This window comes from Mirounga leonina, unplaced genomic scaffold, assembly GCF_011800145.1.
Source record: "Mirounga leonina isolate KUSES-001 unplaced genomic scaffold, KU_Mleo_1.0 Mir_93, whole genome shotgun sequence".
Classification (NCBI taxonomy): Eukaryota; Metazoa; Chordata; class Mammalia; order Carnivora; family Phocidae; genus Mirounga; species Mirounga leonina.
In genome coordinates, this window is record NW_023270854.1 from 39,362,160 (window position 1) to 39,383,998 (window position 21,839).

General features: G+C 39.0%; 1 protein-coding gene across 2 annotated transcripts in view; it reads left to right on the forward strand.

The window, feature by feature from the left end:
• Positions 1-21,839, forward strand: part of GAREM1 (GRB2 associated regulator of MAPK1 subtype 1) — a 194,238-nt gene that overhangs the window by 155,733 nt on the left and 16,666 nt on the right. For both annotated transcript variants that reach the window (XM_034996093.1, XM_034996094.1), the window contains exon 4: positions 17,256-18,428. In XM_034996093.1, coding sequence (XP_034851984.1) covers positions 17,256-18,428 — 1,173 coding nt within the window. The remainder of the gene's footprint in view (positions 1-17,255; positions 18,429-21,839) is intronic.

Genomic DNA, 21,839 nt, shown 5'->3' on the forward strand with positions numbered 1-21,839 from the left:
TTTTTTTTTTTTATAGAATACCAGGATTGACTTAGTTTACTCAAACATACATAATAGAGATGCCATTTAAAAATTCAGCACAGGAATGTGAATGTATTTAACACTGCTGACCTGTACACTTAAAAATGGTTAAGATGATAAATTTTATCTTATGTATATATTAGCACAATTTTTCTAAAAAAGCCAAAAAAAATTTCAAAGGCACAGACAAATGGGTAAGTGTATGGACTATAAGTTTACAGCATCCATAGAGCTGACTGGACTTGGGTTGAGTTCCTGTGCTATGCATACATAAATATTTAATACCTCTCGTCTATTACTTACGAAGTTTTAAGATGCTATCACATCCATCCGGCATTAATCATTAGGACATCGTTCAATTATATTCAAAGAAGAATTGATCAAGGAACCTCAGGAAATTTGTACAAAGAAAAACACAAATGTCTGTGTGCCTAGTGAATAAATACCCAAGTAAATAAATAAACCAAGGAGGTTTATGGAAAAGATGTCTGGGTACTACCTGGACCACCCTCCACCCCCAAAACACAATGTTGGAAGTCGTGGTCTGTAAGAATTGATCATAATGTGCATGTGTGCAGTGCTTAATGGGAGAGCTAAGTGGTATGCTTGGTTACTACTTTGCCTGGAGAGGAAGAAAAAAAATTTTAAATAGTACAACAGGGGTGCCTGACTGGCTCAGTTGGTAGAGCATGCGACAGTTCAAGGCCCATGTTGGTCATAGGGCTTACTTAAAAAAACACAACAGTACCACATTCTCACAAATACAGCTATTATAAATAGTATTAAATAGATAGTGTTAATTATTATATACATATAGATATTATCCAGAAAGCAATTTTTTAAGTGATAACAGAATTCAGACCTCCTTGCAAAACTTCACCCTCTACTCCATTTCAAATATAGCATAAATTAGACCAAGAGGATAAACAACAGAAGAAATGACTTGCAGTTAAGAATTGGCAGCTAACAGACATCTTGGGAGTCAAAAGGCACAATTATTAATTGAAATAAAGAAAAATATATATATATATTAGAGAGAGAGAGTCATATATACTTATAATAACAAATAGAAATGAAGCATAGTAACGCTGTGGAGTAGAACAGAGGTGTTGAAAGATTGGGAACTCTATAGTGGTTGTTACTTTCAAGGCTGTAGCAGAATTTTACCTAAAATTTAATGGATAGGATTAGTATTGTTCACAAATTTATTTAAAATTAAGCCATTCCTGGGGCATCTGGCTGGCTCAGTTGGTGGAGTGTGCGACTCTTGATCCTGGGGTCATGAGTTCGAACCCCACGTTGGGTGAAGAGATTACTTTTAAAAAAATTAAAAATAAGCCATTCCTTTTATCTTGAAGTTAAATGTCTTGAAGATGCCTTGATGTGCCTGATTGCCCCATCATTGATTAACTTGCATTAAGTGAATTAACATGTTAAATGTTTAATTCTTTTTTTTTTTAAAGATTTTATTTATTTATTTGAGAGAGAGAGAGAGAATGAGAGAGAGCACATGAGAGGGGGGAGGGTCAGAGGGAGAAGCAGACCCCCTGCCGAGCAGGGAGCCCGATGCAGGACTCCATCCCGGGACTCCAGGATCATGACCTGAGCCGAAGGCAGTCGCTTAACCAACTGAGCCACCCAGGCGCCCTTAAATGTTTAATTCTTTAACCAGCAAATATATTTTAAAGCACCTCCTGTATGTCTAGCCAATGGGAACAAATAGTGAATATGCAAACCCTGGAGGTTATCATCAATTGAAGTGGCAGACAATAAATACACAAGTACAAATACTACCTCCAAATAAAGAGATCAAGGAGACAATTGGGTGTACAAGTTTGGAGCTTGGGGCAAGGAATGAACTTAGATGTTTGGGGCTCATCAGCTCCTAGATGGCATTTGAAGCTGTAGAGCTAGTTGAGTTCACACCTACATCTGTGGTTCTCAATCAGGGTGATTTTTTTTTCCCTCCCAGGGACATTTGATAATGTCAGGATACAATTTTGATTGCTACAGCTTGGGGAAGAGTGAGTGCTACTGGCTTCTAGTGCATAGAGGACAAGGATGCTGCTAAAAATCCTAGAGTGCACAGGAGAGCCCCACATCAAAGAATAATCTGGCCCAAAATGTCAGTAATGCCAAAGCTGAGAAACTCTGACCTAGACACTAGATAAAGAAGAGAAGAGACCAAGGAATGAGCCCTGGAACACCCCAGCATTGGGGTCCAAGAGAGATTGCAGGGAGTAACAATGAGATAGAAAGATGGTGGAGCATGTGGATAGACGCTCGAAGAAGCCAAATAAATGGCTTTAAAAAGTGTTTCAAAGAGGAATGGACAACAGTGTCAAGCACTACTTACTGAATGAGTTAGAGGAGGACTGGGAGCCAACCGTTAAATTCAGCAGAATGGAAGTCTTGTTAGCCTTGACAGGAAGAAAATAGTAATCAGCTCAGAGACCCGGAAAGTAAGTTTACCAGGGAAGTACAGTAGGATGGTCCCAGAGTTTTGTCAAAGTATATGCATTTCAAGTGAGATTACTCAGCACCAACTTTTTTTCTTTGGCTTCCTGGATGCAGATACAGAATAAACAGAGCATTAGGTTTAATCAGAGTTGGGGCTCTACTGGATGAGTATAACAGAAATTAGCAAAGATGTAGATGAAGTGTGCCCTAGAGTGACAGGTAGTGATGAGCCATAGACTCCTCACTGGTTAAAGAAGTATGAATACAAGAAGTGTAACCCCAGTGAAAACTAGAGATCCTAACGGGGTTAAGGAACTTCTGAAGTGGTTAAGAAAGTGATGTGCAAAATTGGTAGAGTATAAAATGCTTGAAATTGGACTTTACGGAATAATGTAGGAAATGGCAGGAGTAGCTGAATAATACAGGAAATGGCAGGAGTAACTATTTTTTCAAATCTAAGTATGTCCGGGGCGCCTGGCTGGCTCAGTCCGGGGAACACGCGACTCTTGATCTCGGGGTTGTGAGTTTGAGCCCCATGTTGGGTGTGGAGATTACTAAAATAAATAAACCTAAAAAAAAATAGACAAAAACAAGTCTAAGTATATCCATTTGAGTGGGCAACTAAGGTGGTAGGAACAGAAAATGGAAGACGAGATGATCAAGGAAATGAAAGAATATGTGGACCGGTAGCCTCTTGCTCATCATTTGTGTTCATTGGCTCCAATCCCTCCAATCCCTCCTAAGCATTCGATATTTCAAAACAGCAAAAAAAAACAAACCAAACCAAAACAAAACAGCAGTCACTAGCCTCTTTCATTGTCTCCTTTATCCATCTAGTTCCCATGGTGAGAGTTCTGTTTTTGTTTACCTGCTTTACTGCATTTTTTTAAAAATATTTATTTATTTATTTTGAGAGAGCGAGCACAGGAGCAGGGTGAGGGGAAGGGTAGAGGGAGAAAGAGAGAGAATCTCAAGCGGGAGCCCGACATGGGGCTTGATCCTACGACCCTGAGATCATGACCTGAGCCAAAATCAAAAGTGGGACACTCAACCAACTGAGCCACCCAAACACCCCTACGTATTTGTTTTTAACTGTAATGGGAATTTTCTTTCTTAATTGTTTGTTTTAATTTTTCATCAGCCATCTCTATCGTCGTGTTTACTTCCAGAGTCAGCAGATGTCCTATGTCAGTTGGGTACCCCAACTAAAGACTCATTCCTCTACCTTTTAGTAAGAAAAATCGCCGCATGAATAATTTTCAGGCATGCACCTTTCCTAAAACAAGCTCCCGTGATCTAAAGAGCATATTGGACTGTGTAGTGTAGCTCAGGCTCTGGATTCGGAGCTAAGTTCACACACTGAGTTCAGGCATTGGACTGTGACCACAGAAAGGTCATATGACCCCCTCGGTCTAGGTGTCATCCTAGGTGTCATCACCTGAAAAACAGGGATGATTCTATCCTCCTCAGAGACTTTTCATGTGAATTAAATGAAGTAATGCACTAAAGTGCTCTGCAAGTGTCTAGTATAGGAGTTGGCAAACTATATCCTTGGGTAAGGCACCTTTTTGCAAATAAAGTTTTATTGGGACACAGCCACCCCGTGCATACAGGTGTTCAATGTCTATGGCTGCTCCCACATTACAATAGTAGAATTGAGTAGTTACAGCAGAGATCATATGGCACACAAGCCTAAAATTATTACTGTCCGGCCCTGTAAGAAAAAGTTTGCCAACCCCTGATTCAGAACATAAAATCATACTCAATTAAGTTTCACATTAGAAAAAAAAAAAATTCCCACCACAGATTATTTCACTTACTCTTTATTTAGTACTTTGTACCCTGTACTTGATATTAAAAACTCAGTACATAGTAACTGTTGTTGTTGTTTCAAAATACCCCTTCACCTCAAATACTTTTTTGGAAACTTATTATACTGGTACCCAGTGAATTATTTCAAATGTCTTCCAGCCTTTGGACTAAGCCCAATAATGATGAGAAATTTTCCCACACATCTACTTTCTGCCATCAAAATAATGACTAACAAATTACGTCTTAATTTCACTTCCGTCTTTACTGAGACGTAAGCAGAGGGAAGAAAAGATGGCCTTCAGTTTGGCACTGGGTAACTTGCCATCCTCGGTAAGTGCGTAAGAGGTGTTCTGACTTCATGGCTCTCACCCAAAAGCTTTCTACATTAAAATTAGTGCTCTCAAGTCAGAGGGAGTCCAGATACCCTAATCTGGATGCTATAATGTTGCTATTTTCATTCCAGCTAGTGAGGTCCAAGGTTTCAGCTGTTCCAGCATAGATTTTCCCCACAGGCAAAATAACAAGTTTGCATTGTCTCAACTGGGGGAAATGCCTCACTGGGGAATAGTGAGATTTCAGGCAGACCTGGAGCATAGTCACCACTTCTGCCTACACAGACCTCTTAAGAACCATTACCATGTGGTCTGGGGCAAGAGCTGAGCCGACATTCCTGTCACCTGCATATCAGCTCGTGATTACTGGGTTTGGCACCTGTTTCTGGCAGGGATGGCAGTGTCTGGTGGCCAAGCTATCCTAATGGGAGAAGGATTGCAGTGTTGTCTTTTTTTAATAGGAAAAAAAAAAAATCCTGTAAGATTCAGAGAACTTAAATGATAGCTGAGCTTCTCCATACGAGAAACATGACCAAGAGTAAAATAAAATATTATAAATAATCCAGCACGACTAAGGAAGTTTACAGACAAGAGTTTTTATAATCATCACATTTTAGATCTGGAAAGGCCCTTAGACACCACTGAGTCCTACTCCTCCTTTTGACAAATAGGAAAACTAAGAAACAGATGTTAGCTGACTTCATTGATTCACACAAAGCCACAAAACTACTTAGGAGCAAAGCTAGGTTTCCCGATTCATTCCGGTCATCTTTGTGCTCCCCTGAATGCTATTTGTGGATTTGAGATAAGGCTCATGATTGTGATCAGAATATCCTTTCCAATGACACAGTAGCTTGCACAGTTAATTCATTTTCTTATTTAAAAATCTAAATAAATGTGTCCTATAATTATTACACAGCCAAATCCTCTGTCTTTTGTACTTTGGAAACAGCTATGGTCTCACACACAGGACTTGGCAGCTTTTATGAATATCCTACATGTAGATTTTTAGATCTTTCCTGATGCCAGTATTTAAAAAAGAAAATCCTACAAGTTAACTTGCTATCAACATCAGTGCAGCATGTGTCAAACGAACCCTTTTGAAAATAACAAAAATACCTCTGTAAAGTATTAACCCAGAATTTTTTAAGTATTACCCAGTATTATCATAGAAACCAGGCTACATACAGTTGGGCTTTTGATTGTTGCTTGAAGCGGTGTTAAAGATGGCAACAATGCACCACAGAATAAATGAGCAAGAGTTCTAAAGTTTAAGGTGAGTGGTTGGTGCAACTTGATGCTAAACTTTGGATTTTTTCCAAGGCTTCCAAGTTACTGAGAATCAGCTGTTCCCCCCCACCACCCAAGTCACAAATTTGAGACAATTGATGTGCCTTTTATCTTAACATATTAGTTACCCTTTTTAAAGTTGCCTTCTGAAAAAGGTGAAGAAATAAAGCTCTTCCTCTTCTGCCAGCTAGTTAGACTGTATCTTTTTTTTTTTTTTTTAAGATTTTATTTATTTGACAGAGAGAGAGATAGCGAGAGCAGGAACACAAGCAAGGGGAGTGGGAGAGGGAGAAGCAGGCCTCCTGCCAAGCAGGGAGCCTGATGTGGGACTCGATCCCAGGACCCTGGGATCATGACCTGAGCCGAAGGCAGACGCTTAACGACTGAGCCACCCAGGTGCCCTAGTTAGACTGTTATCTTATTTCCATGTAAAAGTAGTTAACAAATTAAACATATGTCCTGTTAACTTTCTTTACTCCTTTTGACAGAACAGCTACACACAAGGCCTTGAGAATGTATTAATGGAGGGGTTTGGGGCGGCTTGTGATTCTACTCTTTTCATAATTATTTTATTCTCTGATATCTTTCTGATCATTTTGTCTTTTAGGCAAAAATAGCTTGCTATGTTGACTCTGTTCTGCGTCTGTTGGCCATTCTATGGCCATCCTGTAAAGTAATACAAAACAGAGGTGCTGAAACATTAGTGTTCTTTGGGGAAATTGTGTGTGTGTGTTGTTTTAAGAGTGTAGTTCAGGCACAAGCACCATTCCTAGTTTAAAATACCATTCCTAGGGTCTGTCATGACAGCTCAGAAAAAGCATCTCCTCCGCATGTTGTAAGATTATAATAATCAGAGGGGTGGGTTTTTCTTACGAGGTTTCAAAATGAATAGGGATCATTTGCTCTGACATTTTCTACCTCCTCTCTGGCACCTTTAGAGTATGAGTAATTTTAGTTAGCCAGCTTTTGGGGGAGCTGTGAATTTTATCAAAAGTTCTGTCCAAAGAACTATAATTTCATTTCAGTGTCCTGAAATGTATAATACTTTTCTGCCGTCTTAACGAGAAGTACTTGAACAAAAGTTAAACTTCTCTCCATCTCCTGAGATGTGTATGACTTTTGTCTTTATGTGGAGAGACCTTACACACTGAGAATTGGGTGTTTTATGGTCTCATTCAAATTGTTGCCTCTTATATTAGAATACCTGCCTTAATTAACCATCCCTGTTTCCAGTTTTAATTTCCACTTCTGTTATGCTGTGGGCTGGTAACCAGATTGGATGGAGTTTTGATTGTATGGGAGTAAGTGTGCTGAGTTATGGCCCTTAAAGGCTTTTCTATAAGCCCTAACATCAACATCACATCTTTTTGACTGCCCAGAGGCCTTTAGCTCACTGCCTTGTTCTTGGCTGTATTCCAGAGAGATCAGAAATTATCGATTACTGTGCAACCTGAATTTTGTCAGATGTAAGAACAAATTTTTAAAATGAAGATTAAATGGATTTGGAGGTAGCCAATTTTTATTTTTACTTTCCAGTTGTTTAAAATGGCATGTTTTCTTTACCATGAGTCAGATGTCATTTATTTTCAGGATTCATTCAGAATGATAAATTGGATACAATTGTGAGATTAATTATTTCAGTGTTTGAAGATAGCCTAGTGGGTTTTGGTTTTGGTGGGGGTTTGTTTGTTTGTTTGTTTGGGTTTTGTTTTGTTTTGTTTTTGTTTTGTCATCTGAGGTTTTGAGACCTTGTCTGAAAAGCTACCAGTTGGCAAGCCCTCTCTTGTACCATCACTAATTAAATCACTGCCATTGTACTTGTCATCTTTGCCCTATTTCCTGTTGAAAAAAAGAGAGAGAGAGATACTCAGGATTGACAATTAACTCTTCATGCCCCTTTGTCCCTCATTTTCTTCCATTTTCCCAAAGGAAAGAGTTACAAAAATTGAAGTGTTGGGGGAAATGATCTAATATTAATCAAATATTAGCTATTTAATCTAGCAGTCAGATCAATCCTGATTTTTTTTCAAGAGTTGCAATTTTAACCTCTGTTACATGTTTGATCTTTAGAACAACTGTTCTTAGAAAACAGATTATCTGTTGCCAGAACCATCTGTGGGTGTGGGTGTGTGTTAAATTTTATATCAGTGTTTTAAAATGTTCCTTGACCATGGGATATTAATTCTGAATGGTATTATGAACAGTAAAACCCTGATAGTTTCCTGGATTAGACCTATTAGAGTTGTTTAGATAACACACTTTGAATTACTTCCTCTCAGGAAACATTGAAACTGGAAATGTTAACCAGGCAGGCATACCAAAGCACTTAGAACGCATTGTTTCTTTTGCTGTTAAAAAAATAAAAAAGGAAAGAAATTATGCAAATAAATCACATCTGTGGAAACCAGAGGAGACTGTTTGGCTCAATTGCCAAAGGAAGAGCATTTATTTATGAGTTTCTTCATCTGTCACTGACAGTGACCACAAGATCGGTTGGGATGTTAGTCTCATAATTTATGCAGAGCTAATTGCTAGCATTAATGATGACATCAGGTTTGGGAGCATGGAATTACAGATTGTCCCCACATATGTTATGCATTTTTATGTATGGGAGGAGGAGTAACTTCCTTTAGAAGTATACACATACACAAAAACGTAGACAAAACTGTTGAATGTGCCCAGAGAGTGACATTTAGTAAGGATAATTTTGATCTGTTTAATCTGCACACACAGTGGCTGATTGGTATCTCCTGAGCAGCATAGACACTCTCAGCTCGTCTGGTGTGTGGTACTCACTAGACCATATGATTGCTTCATTCTACAAGGTATATGTTTATAAAGGTACATTAGGAAAAATATATTAAGTATTGATTTAAAGAGCTAGGAAGAAACATACATTTTGTTATGCTTCACATTTGAGAAGCACTGTTGGCTCCTTGTGTGTTAACTGGAAATAGTTTGTTGTATGAGTGAGTGTGTGTGTGTGTGTGTGTTTCTGAAGTCTCCTGAGAACCCTTTCTCTCAACATCTCTGTCTCCATCCTGATCCAAATGGATGAACTGCCAAGTTTTTTACAAAGTTTCACCAGAAAGGAAGTACAGCAGTGCATCTGAGTGTTTTGGAGGCTGGTCTATCTTAAAACGGTATATATTTTTTTTAATCATTTCAGTATGTTTACTTCCTTTGGGATATAACTGTAAGGATATTTCAAGCCCTCTTCTGACAATTAAGTTTTATTCTGGGATAACACATTGAATAAAAACTTGAGCAATTCTTCAGTACAGAAGAAAGGATAATGCTTAAAGTAGTGGTTTGGGCTTGAAAACAGTAGTGGGTAGGAATAGAAACCTACATGAAAATACAGAGATGTAAGAGGCATTGTGAAACAGAATTATTAAGAATTTAAATGTTGGGGACCTGAGGGGCTTAGTTGTATCTTACTCTTGATCTCAGCTCAGGTCTTGATTTCAGGGTTGTGAATTTAAGCCCGGCATGGAGCCTACTTAAAAAAAAAAAAAAAAAAAAAGGATTTAAATGTTTTGGGGGCGCCTGGCTGGCTCAGTTGGTAGAGCGTATGACTCTTGATCTAAGGGTCATGAGTTCAAGCCCTACGTTGGATGTAGAGCTTACCTAAAAAAAAAGAAGAATTTAAATGTTTTTATTCACAGAAGTAATAATAACAGTAATGGCCTCCATTTATTGAGAGCTTACCACTGTGGGAAGTTGTTTAACTACATTAATTATGCTTGTGAAGTACACAGTGGTGTTCTCATTTTATAGATGAGGACACTGAGGCTCAAAAAAGTAAAATACTTTTTCTGAGGTCACCTAACAGTGAAAGCAGATTCAAACTTAGCTTGTAAGTTAGCTATAGTATTAGCCCAATTAATTTCCAGAGGCCATAGTTCTTTTCATTCGTCTATACCTGGGTTCAGCAAACTTTCTATAAAGGGACAAAGAATAAATATGTTAGCTTGTGGGCCATATAGTTACTGTTGCAGCTACTCAACACTGCCACTGTAGAGTGAAAGCCCTCATAACTTATGCATAAATGAATGGACAACAGCAGTGTCCTAATAAAACTTTATTTACAAAGTCAGATGTTGGGTCAGATTTGGACTATGCACAGTAGTTTGCTGATCTCTGATCTGTATTGCTGTAAACATAGCTAGATGCTAGCTAAAAATAAAAGCCTTAGGGATAAACTAAAATTAGAATTAATAGCAAATGAGCCTTTTTAAGGATTCTGGTGACCAAAGTCAACGAAATAATGTAACTGAAACGTTACAGGTCCTGTAGGAAAAGAAATTCAGTCTCATATGGGCCAAGTACTGTAATTTATAAATGATTTATTAGCTTAAAAAAAAAACCCTAATCTATATTCTTTAAAACTGTCAAGGTCATAAAAATAAGGAAAGACCAAGAAACTCACAGAATCAAGGACTGGATGTGGTGTGGTATCCTGGTTTGATCCTGGAACAGAAAAAGGACATTAATAGAAAAAAAAAAAAAAATGAAATCCAAATAAAGCTTTGTGGTTAAGTTAGTCGTCTTGTATTAGTGTTAATTTTTTAGTTTTGATAATGTGCCGTGGTTGTGTAGAATGTTAACAGGAAAAGTTAGACAAAGGTATACAGCTTTGCAACTTTTCTGCAGATGTGGAATTACTGCAAATAAGAAGTTAAATGGTGTTTATTTATTGTTTATTTATTTACTTAGATTCCTAAACTTAACTCTAATATAGAAGCCCAAGTGAATACTGAGTCTGAAAGTAAATACAATTAAGTTGTGGTCTTGTTAAAAATAATATTAATAACACTTAATCTGAATCAACCCAAAATGGAATTTAAACCTTAGGGGCCTGAACTGCCATTAAAATAATATTGTGCTGCTATTTATGTACTGAAAACGTCTGCTACAGGGAAATGCACTTCACTGTAGAGACAACAGAGATGTTTGTTTTTCATAGCACTAATGTGGATTGACAAATTGCTTGTTCCAAAGTTTAAAATTATATAGAGATGACCTAGAATAGTGTGTGAGAAATTATTTACAAAGATTGCCACTGCCAAGTCTTCTAAACACATACTGATGATTACTGCTCAGTAAACAACATGAACATTGCCAATCACTTTACCCAGATGCTTTTTCATTAACATAAAAGGAAAAAAATCTATCTTAGCCTTAATACAAGCCTGGTACTAAAACCTGGTAAAGGTAACATAACGGAACTATAGACTAATTTCAGCTGTGACTAAGATACATAAGTCATAGATCAAATAGTATCAAAGAGAATCATGCAGTACACTTTTAAGTGCACCATGATCATACACAGATTATTTCAGGCATGTAGGGTTGTTTTAATATTTGGGCATCTACTATTATAATATAAAACCAGGACCTCAAGGTTAAAAATAAACATATGACTGTTTTATTGGTTGCGGAAATGGCATTTGATTAAAAACATTTTTTAGGGCATCTGGGTGGTTCACCTCGTTGAGCGTCCGACTCTTGGTTTCAGCTCAGGTCATGATCTCAGGGTCGTGGGATCGAGCCACGAGCTGGGCTCTATGCTCAGCCATGGGGCCCGCTTGAGATTCTCTCCCCCTTTCTCTCCCTCTCTCTCTGCTCCTCCCCCTGCTCACATGCTCTCTCTCTCTCTAAAATAAATAAATGAAATCTTAAAAAAAATTTTTTTTAATTTCTTCATAGAAACTTTTAGAAAGCTAGAATTGGACAGACATGTTACTAATATGATAAAAAAAATCCATCTCAAACCGATGAATTTCTCATATGATCAGTTTATAATCAAATAATTCACATTAAAATATGGAACAACATTCTCACCACCACGCTGTTGTCCAGGAAAAGGGATGAAAACTAAAAAGATGAAGATGAATTTTGCATTGGTTACATAAGATTTAATCACTTAGGAATCCCAGTGAAGTTACTGGTCATAGAGAATAGCAACAAACCATATGTGCCCTCGGCAAACGAACAGCAATGTTCAGAGATTGATAACAAAGGCAAACTTAATTACTAATAAGGGAGGGGCACCTGGGTGGCTCAGTCGTTAAGCGTCTGCCTTCGGCTCAGGTCATGATCCCAGGGTCCTGGGATCGAGCCCCGCATCGGGCTCCCTGCTCACCAGGAAGCCTGCTTCTCCCTCTCCCACTCCCCCTGCTTGTGTTCCCTCTCTCGCTGTGTCTCTCTCTGTCAAATAAATAAAAATCTTAAAAAAAAAAAAGATTTAAAAAAATTACTAATAAGGGAAATAAAACATCTCAATAAATGATGATAATTACCATGTGCCTATTTAGAAATATTTCTATGATGTCACTCCTTGCCAAAAGAGCAGGTAAAAGCACTTTCAATAAAATTATCAATTCAAACCATAGACAATGATTGTGAAGTTCATCTGGAAAAATAGGCAAAAAAATCTAAGATTTTCCTGTTGTCATGTTTTATTTTTTTATTTTGAGATACTTGCAGTCTTAAAAAATTATTGCAAGAATAATAGAAGATCTCCCTCGACACTGTACCAGATTCACCAACTTTTAACATTTCGCCACATTTGTTTTCTCATCCTCCACCCCCGACATACACATTGGTATGCAGACACACAACTTACATTTTTCTGAATAATATCAGAGTGAATTACATACATTATGCCCTTTACACCTTAATGCATCAGTGTATATTTCCTAAGAATAAGGTTGTTTTCTTGTGTAAAAACGGTACATTCAGGAGAGTTAGCAGTGATGTGACACTCTTTATAGTCCACCAGAGTGTATTTGATGGCATTTATTCCCTTCAGTTCAGAATCCATTCCAGGCGTGCACATTGCATTGATGTTGCATTTTGTCTTTCATTCACTTTAATCTGGAGCAGTTCTTCAACCTTTCTTATCTTTCATCACATGGACGTTTTTCACAAATATGTACCAGGTATTTTATACAGTATTTCTCAGTTTGGGTTTGTCTGATATTTCTTGATAATTCGGTCCTAGTAATGCATTTTTAGGTGGAATGTTCTGTAACTGAGGTCCTGACCTTCTCAGGGAATCACATCCAGAGGCACACACATGGGGATGCCTCTCTGGTTATATTAAATATGATCACCTGGTCAAGGTGTTGTCCAGTTTCTCCACTCTTTAGTTACTTTTCCTCCCTTCGCCATCGAGAGAAGACACTTTAAGACCAGGCACATAACCTACTCCTCAATCAAACTTATCCTATAAATGAGCATCCGTTGATGTTTCTTGTATGTACCAATCTTGGATCCCACCACTCTTCCACATTTGTCAGTTTTTCCCCCATTCATTTTTTCCACTCATCCATATTTTTGTTAACAGTATGGACTTTGACATTCCTACTTTCTTCAGTAGATTATCATTCATTGCAGTCTTTGTGTATTGTGATGCTCAAATCGTCCCAGATTTGGCCTGTGGAGGCCAGTTCAGGCTGGCTTCAGTGACCTTTTGACACGTTCCTGTCATCTTAAGAGCACTTCTTTACTTTCCCGCACAACACAGTATTTCAAGCTCATCTTGTACCTTTCCTGCCCTAGCCCTGGAATCAGGCATTTCTCCAAGGAGCCATGATTCCTTTTAGTGGAGAATGGTTTGGGGCGCTAGGTATATTCGGTGATAGTGGGAGGAGTCTTTGCTTCTGGTCCCTTAGAAAGAACAAAGCTAAGAAATAGATGTGTGTTCATGTATACCCAATGGAGTTCCTCTTACCTTTCTTAATTCCATGTTTCTGTCTTCCGTCCACAGTGAAAACTGATTCTCAAAAGAACACATTTACTCATTTTTTATTTCTACAATATACATAAGAAGTTGTTTCAGAATCCCTGTACCCACTCTCATATGCAAAACAAATCTACCAAAAAGAACACAATATTTATTGGTCTTTTTTCCCTACTGGCAATTTGTAGTCAAAGCATTTTAAAGTTATTTGGATGATTTCTCTGTCTCTGTCCCCTGTGTGGTTAGTTTATTTACTGGCAATAAGATTGGACTCATCTGTTTCCATTTGCATTTAGCTTTCAGTTTCTTTTAACTTTTTGTTGACTTAATTTTATCTTTTGAAGATGTTAGAACATTGGCTTACCTCCTAAACATCAAAACTCTATAGCTAGGTACACTCACAGAGCTATCACTCCCTTCCACCAGTTTCCTCCCTCCCTCAAGTACCAATTTCATTGTTTTCTGGTTTATTTTTCTTGTATTCCTTTTTTTTTTTTTTTTACAAAAATAAGCAGAAAAATATATACTGATTTTTCCAAAGGTGTAGTATACCATATAAGCTTTTATGCACTTTGGTTTTGGGGGGGTTTTTTGTTTGTTTTTTTACTTAATATATCCCGAAAGTCGTTTTCCTGTTAATTCATTGAACTCATCATTCTTGTTCTTTTTTGCGTAATACATTTTGTGTTTGTATCATAGTTTATTCAATCAATCTCCTGTGTTTGGGCATTTAGTTTGATTCTAAGATTTTGCAAATACAAATAATGCTACAATGAATAACCTGGCGCATTTGTATTTTCACACTGTTGGAGGAATGTCTTTGGACAATTTCCTAGAAGTAGGATTGGTGAATGGAGGGATAAACGTGTGCATAGTTTGGTTAGGTATTGCCAAATTCCCTGCAATAGGACTTGTATCATTTTGCATTTCTACCAGCTATGAACAAGAGTGCCTGTTTCCCCAGAGCCTCACCCACTGAGTATGTCAGGCTTTTGAATATTTATCAGTGTTCTAGATAAAGAAGTGGTATCTAAGTATAATTTTCATTTAATTATAATTATAATATAATTATAAAAGAAGTTGAACGTCTTTTCATAGATTTGAAGTCTGTTGTGTGCCCTTTTTTAGTGAATTGATATTTCATGACTTTCACCTGTTTTTGTGGAGGAGTTTTGGTCATTTTTTAAAAGTTGCTTATGTATTAGGGAGGTTCACTCTTGTGGAGATACTGCAGATATTTTCTCTCAGACCGTTACTTGATTTTTTGACTTTGTTTCTCTTGTTTCTTGCCATCCAAAAACTTTTTGAATTGGAATAACCACAAATGAGGGTTTTTATTTTCAGATCTGAACATGTAAGATAAAGATGTAGGAACTGAAGCAGTATAGTTAAAATGAGAAAATAGACAGAAAGGTCATTTGGATAAATGGTCTCACAGTAGATGCAAATATAAGTATACAAATGTGTATGTGTTTTATAATTTTAGTACATGATCAAAGTAGCATTTCAAATCAGTGATGAAAAGAGATAGTTATTTAAGAAGTATACTGGACAGTCAGTTAACTGTTTAAGAAACTAAAGTTGGGGGTGCCTAGATGGCACGATAGGTTAAGCATCCTGCTCTTGCTTCCCCCTCAGGTTGTGATCTCAGGGTCGTGAGATCAAGCCCTGTGTTGGGCTCCGCACTCAGCGCAGAGTCTGCTTAAGACTGTCTCTCTCTTTCCCTCCTCACCTCAAGTAAATAAATAAATCTTCAAGAAAAAACTAAAGTTAGACCTCTACCTTTAATAGTCCATCAAAGAAATTTTAATTAAATCAGTTAAATAGTTAATAAATGAAACCATCAAAATCCTAGAAGAAAATATTGGCTAATCATCTCAGTTTTTCTCAACCTCAGCACTAACTGAAGTCTGGACTAGATAATTCTTTGCTGTGAGGGGCTGTTCTGTTCATTGTACCATGTTTAGCAACATACCTAGCCTCTCCCTGCTAGATATAAGTAGCACCTTCCCAGCCATGACAACCAATAAATGCCTCCAGACATGGTCAAATGTCCCCAGGGGCTGGGGAGTGGGGGCAAAATCACCCCTAACTCAGAACCACTGATAATATCATCTCAACTAGTAGAAGCATACCACCCAAGGATGAAATTACAAAGAAAAATTTTTGAAAATGTTTGCCACATAGGAAGAAAAAACTTTAGCACTTAAAGAAGTTATAAAGTTGAAATTCACCCAACAAATTGGAAAATATATAGCATAAATGACATTCACATGACATAAAAAGTAATCGATAAGATGACCATCCCAATAGAAAAATGGGTGAATGGCACAGACATTCACAAAGGAGGAGATCTAAATGGCCAGATAAATGAATACCAAAATACATTCAACTATCCTAATAAATAAATCAAATCAAAATAAAACATGAATAAATAAATGCAGGATGCATGCTTTACCTTTAATATTGGTAAACCTTAAACTTACTTAGCATGGGTATGGAGAGACAGATAATTTCATGAAGTGGAAGAAGTATAAATAAGTGTAACATTGATGAAGCACAATAGGAGATACATATTAGACCTTTCAAATACATATCTATAGCTTTGTCCATGCAATTCTACTTCGGGGCCTTTCTCCTAAGGAAATAGTTGAACTGTAAAAAAAAATTCATTGCAGTACTATTTATAATTGCTAAACATTGGGAAAAGCCATCTGTCTAACAATAAGGAGCTAGTCAGATAAATTAAGGCTTATGCCCAGATAATCAAATACATAAGGTCAGTACTGGCAACCGACCACTTATACTTAAACACGAGAAAATGAATATAGTGAGAAACAAAGCAACAAAATTGTGTATGTGTATTTATATATCTCCAAGATAGATGACACATCTACTTCTCTTTTTCTCTATTTATATAAAATTGTTAATACAGATTCTCTTTAGTGGCAAGACCATAGAATTTGTTCATTTTTACATTTATATTTTCTAATATTTTTGCCAGTGAACATGAATAGTTTGTATAATAAAATTAAAGAACAGGGAGAAATAAAACATTTTTACATCCTCTGTCCCAATTCCAATTTTAGAAAATTTCATAAAATTTTAATAGTAAAAAAAAAATAAGGGATTTTCCACAGTGGTGTTCATGGAAGCATTTTTTTTTTTATAACTGGAAGAGAGAATGATAATAGTAATGTCCCAAAATGATTATCCACATGATAGGCTACTCTGCATAGACAAAGAAACTGGAAGAATGTTTATCAAACCATTAACCGTGCCTATTTCTGAATCAGGCCCGTGGGTGTTATTTTCTTTTTGTGTCTTTTCTCCGTATTCCCAAATTTTTCCTCATGAACAGACTGCTCATTTCTTCAGAACAAAGTGTGTTTTTACAAGTCTAAACAAATATCTTCTTGTTACTGTTAGCCATATAAACATTATAAAAGAAACGGAGTGGCTAAATTTAGTATGGGAACAGCATTTTCCTTTTTGTATGCGTGCTTGTGTGTCTTATTGGGAGGTTCTCCACTTCTCTGTGGGAATGGACTAAAGGCAACTCACCTCAAACTTGATTTATCCTATTGTAGGTTGCTTCAGGTGAATGCAACGAGGACACCGAAGTTTATAACATCACCCTCTGTACTGGGGATGAACTCACTCTCATGGGGCAGGCAGAAATCTTGTACGCAAAGACTTTCAAGGAAAAGTCACGACTCAACACAATTTTCAAAAAGATCGGGAAGCTCAATTCCATCAGCAAGCTGGGAAAAGGCAAAATGCCATGCCTGATCTGCATGAATCATCGGACCAATGAAAGCATTAGCCTGCCATTCCAGTGCAAGGGCAGATTTAGCACCCGGAGTCCCCTGGAACTTCAGATGCAGGAGGGCGAACACACCATCCGCAACATTGTGGAGAAAACCAGGCTCCCCGTGAACGTGACTGTGCCCAGCCCTCCACCCAGGAACCCGTACGACCTCCACTTCATCCGCGAGGGGCATCGCTACAAGTTTGTGAACATCCAGACCAAGACAGTGGTGGTTTGCTGTGTGCTGCGGAACAACAAGATCCTCCCCATGCACTTCCCTTTGCATTTGTCGGTCCCCAAGTTTAGCCTTCCAGAACACTTGGTAAAGGGAGACGTGTGGCCCGAGACCCTGGTCCATCACTGGCTGGGTATCTGCCAAGAACAGTTCGACATCGACGAGTATTCCCGGGCTGTCCGAGATGTGAAAACTGACTGGAATGAGGACTGCAAGAGCCCCAAGAAGGGCCGGTGCTCTGGCCACAACCACGTGCCCAGTTCTCTTAGCTATGCCCGCGATGAGCTCACCCAGTCCTTCCACCGGCTCTCCGTCTGTGTGTATGGCAACAATCTCCATGGCAACAGTGAGGTGAACCTCCATGGCTGCAGGGACCTGGGGGGCGAGTGGGCCCCCTTTCCTCATGACATCCTGCCCTATCAGGACCTGGGTGACAGTGGGAGCGACTACCTTTTCCCGGAATCCGGTGAAGAATCGGCAGGCATCCCCGGGAAGTCAGAGCTTCCTTATGAAGAGCTCTGGCTGGAGGACGGCAAGCCCAGCCATCAGCCTCTCACGCGTTCCCTGAGCGAGAAGAGCAGATGCGATCAGTCTAGAGGGTCCGTCCGGTCCAAATGTGCGACCTCTCCTCTTCCTGTGCCCGGAACTCTGGGAGTAGCCATGAAGTCTTCAGAGATTGCCCTACCTCCACCTCCAGTGCCTCCCAAATCTGAAGCCGTAAGTCATTTCTGTTCTCTAGTGATGTGTCAGTCCTTCCGTCTCTCTGCTCGGTCACCTACTAATTTATCTTCTTTCCTAATGAAAGGAAAACTTCCCAGTGGGAAATGATCGGGATGAGCAAATTGGCTTCATTTGGAGGGAAATATAAATGCCGGCTAGGTTATTTTTACCAGTTAGGAGTTCGACTTTTTAAAACCTTGAGAGTTTTGAATAGGAAGAGGTTTAAACATGCCTTTCGCTGCTGCCTGGAGAATGGATAATAGGGAGGAGGGGGCAGACAGTGGGAGACCAGAGAAGAGGCATTACGGTACGGGAGGTATGAAATGACGATGCCCTGAACCACAGCAGCTGGTAGCAGTGGATGGCGGGGAGCAGTGAGCAGCTTCCGAACGACCCGACAGTACTTACTGATAAATCGGGTGTGCGTAGTGAAGGAAAGAGGGAAATCAAGGAAAACTCCTAGAATTTTAGCCTGAGCAACAGAGTGGATATCAGTGCCAGTTACAGTGGTGGGGCAGACTGAAGGAAGAGTAGATTTATTTGGGGGAGAGGAGTGGGGGTGGGGATCAAGAGACATCAGCGGGGTTTCTAATCCTTCCAACTTCCCTGAAGTTACATTGAGATCAAAGCATGGTAGGTGTGCTTCTGTACATGGACACACACCAGAGCAGAACCCGAGCCAGCGTGCTTCTGTTTAACACCTTAAACAGAACTCATTCACGGCTCCAGAGGCTTCTATCAAATCTTACTGTAAAAAGGTCAGTACAGGATAGGAGAAAGGGCCCTCTGTTTTGACCATGTTCTTTCATTGACAGGCACTCTCTGAACCTTTGCTCCTTGTTTTTAATCATTGGATTTCATTATATCTGAATCGAGAAAGCATTAGAGACATTGGGTATAGTTTTGTTCATTTATTCGACAGTGTCTACTGCAAATTTTTTTCCTATCTGGCAGAATCCTTTAAAAAAAAAAAAAAAGCTTACACAAATCACAATAAATAGAAGAATTCAGAACCCATCTGACTGAAGCACATTTAGGGGGAGGATGTCTCCGCATGCATCTATTTCTCTGCTCCCCGTGGTGGTCTCAGGACACCTCTGTGGAACTCTGCAGCTGTGCAGAACCCAGTTTCAAAACCATGGAAATACTGAGTGGGATGCAAGAAATAGGACCATAAATAAGACCTGCACTCTGGACTCTGGTATCTTTCAATTTTATAGGGAAGTTAACAAATGAAATGCAATGACTGTCATACAAGTTAAAATGTGATAAACAACAGAAGAGAGATAGACACGATGTGTGGGAATTCAGAGGAGAAAGAAACTTCTCGTTGGGTGATGCATGAGAGAAGTCATCATGGAGATAATGGCATTTTAAATGAGCTGAGGGAACATGCATGAGTTAAAAGAGCAGAGATGAGAAAGAAGGACATTCCAGACAGAATAGCATGAGCAAAGGTATGGAAGGAAGCTGGGACAGACAGGTGAGGGAAAACAGAAAGTGCTGTTGAGTTGGTAGAATAGGGTGACTAGAATGTATGGAAGGGGAGTGATGGCTGAAAAGGCTGGAGCCAGGTCATGGACAGCCCTGAATGTTGGGCAGGCATCCTGCTTAGCTGTCCATGCAGGGACCTCATTGCTACAGAGTTTCCTGAGGGGGACTCCTCCCCCACCCCGGCTGTTTGCTCTAAGATGCAGGAACTCCCCAGAGATTGCAGACCTGGATTTTACCTTGCTCGTTGGAGGATCTTCCGTAGACCTCAAGACACAAGCCCAGAGATCCCAGTACCTAGTAGGGGCTGTGGGAAATTTCGGGGAAGTTTTGGTGAAGTTTAGAGTCCTTGGTATTTTTATTCATGTCAGAGGATATTCCCCCACTCCAACCCACCCCCAAAAAAGCAGGTAAAAAGTAAGGGGACAGTCCTCCTGGAAAGTAAGCAGTGGTCAGTGTGTCTCAACTCAACTATGTATTTGATGTTACTGGAAGCTTGGAACCCTGATCTTCAATAGGAGTGTGACCAGGTGAGCTGTTCCTATAGAACTTTGGTCCTACTTGGCACATAGTGGGAACTCATGTTTGTCAGATGATTGATTGACTCATCCATAATGGTCATACCCAAAGTCATTATGTAACTAAGTCTAGAAATAGGAAGCTAGCGTCAGTTGTTTTTTCTATGGTGTAATAAAAGATGAGTAAGAACATAAATATTAAGAGGCTGTGTTCTTGACCTTGGTACTAAAAAATATGAGAGTTAAATTTGAAAGCAAAAGCAAACTTCACAGGAGGAGATTTTGGTCTCTAGTCTCAGATGTAATGTCTTACAAGAGAGTCTTTTCAGAGCATGTCCAGTGTTTATAGAATGCTATAATCTTAAAAAAATTTTTTTAAACACCTGAAATCACTTAATTTACTTTAAAAAATTAGGCATTTCCAATGAAGTCATATATTTTCTTGGCTCTGTGACCATGAAATGAGTTTTCCATTTTTAGGAACTATGTGGGATCCAAAGAAATGTCATAATTGTTAGATGTGGCTTCAGCTTGTAATTTTCAAAAGGGAACTTTAATGGGGCATAAATTCAAGCGTTCCCACAGAATTAAATAAAACTTCTCTGGAAAGTTATACTGGAGTGAATCCTGGGAGAAAGACATACCATGTACCTAACAGCTATCCTGCCTGATAATTAAATACAGTGATAAGCTTTCAAGTGAGACATCATCTGGGAAGGTGACAACTCCCACCAGGTCTTTAGGGACAGAAGGTGCTGGAGCAATGGAACAGAGTCAAAGAAAGCATGTCTTTCATAGTAAGGGAAGCAAAGCTGGTACTTGGCAAATGCAGTCTACTTGCCACAGTGCATGACCCATTCGTGTTAACATCCAGGGATAGAATGGCTCCATTGCATGTCCACCTGTCCCTTTTCTCCTAATTCTTCTCTTCCTCCTTCCCTTCCTATTTCAGTGTCTGAAGTCATAACACGTACTTGTGCTCTGTCTCCAGCACATTTTGGTGGCCTTTGTTTCTTTCTGTGACCGTGAGAGTAAATCTTTCCCCTTCAGCGATAACGCTTACTGTGTTTCCCGCATTGTGCTGCAATTCTAATTAGAGGCATGTAACATCACTTTAAGACCCGTGGATTTGAGGGGCGCCTGGGTGGCTCAGTCGGTTAAGCATCCAACTCTTGATCTCAGCTCAGGTCTTGATCTCAAGGACATGAGTTCAAGCCCCGCGCTGGGCGCCATGCTGGGTGTGAAGCCTACTTTAAAAAAAAAAAAAAAAAAAAGGAGCCATGGATTTGAATCCTCCTCACCCTTAAATAGTAGCTTCATACCTTTGGCAAAATATTTAACCTCCCTGAGTCAGTTTCCGTGGGGAGAATAACAGCTTCTTCATTGCATTGTTGTACTG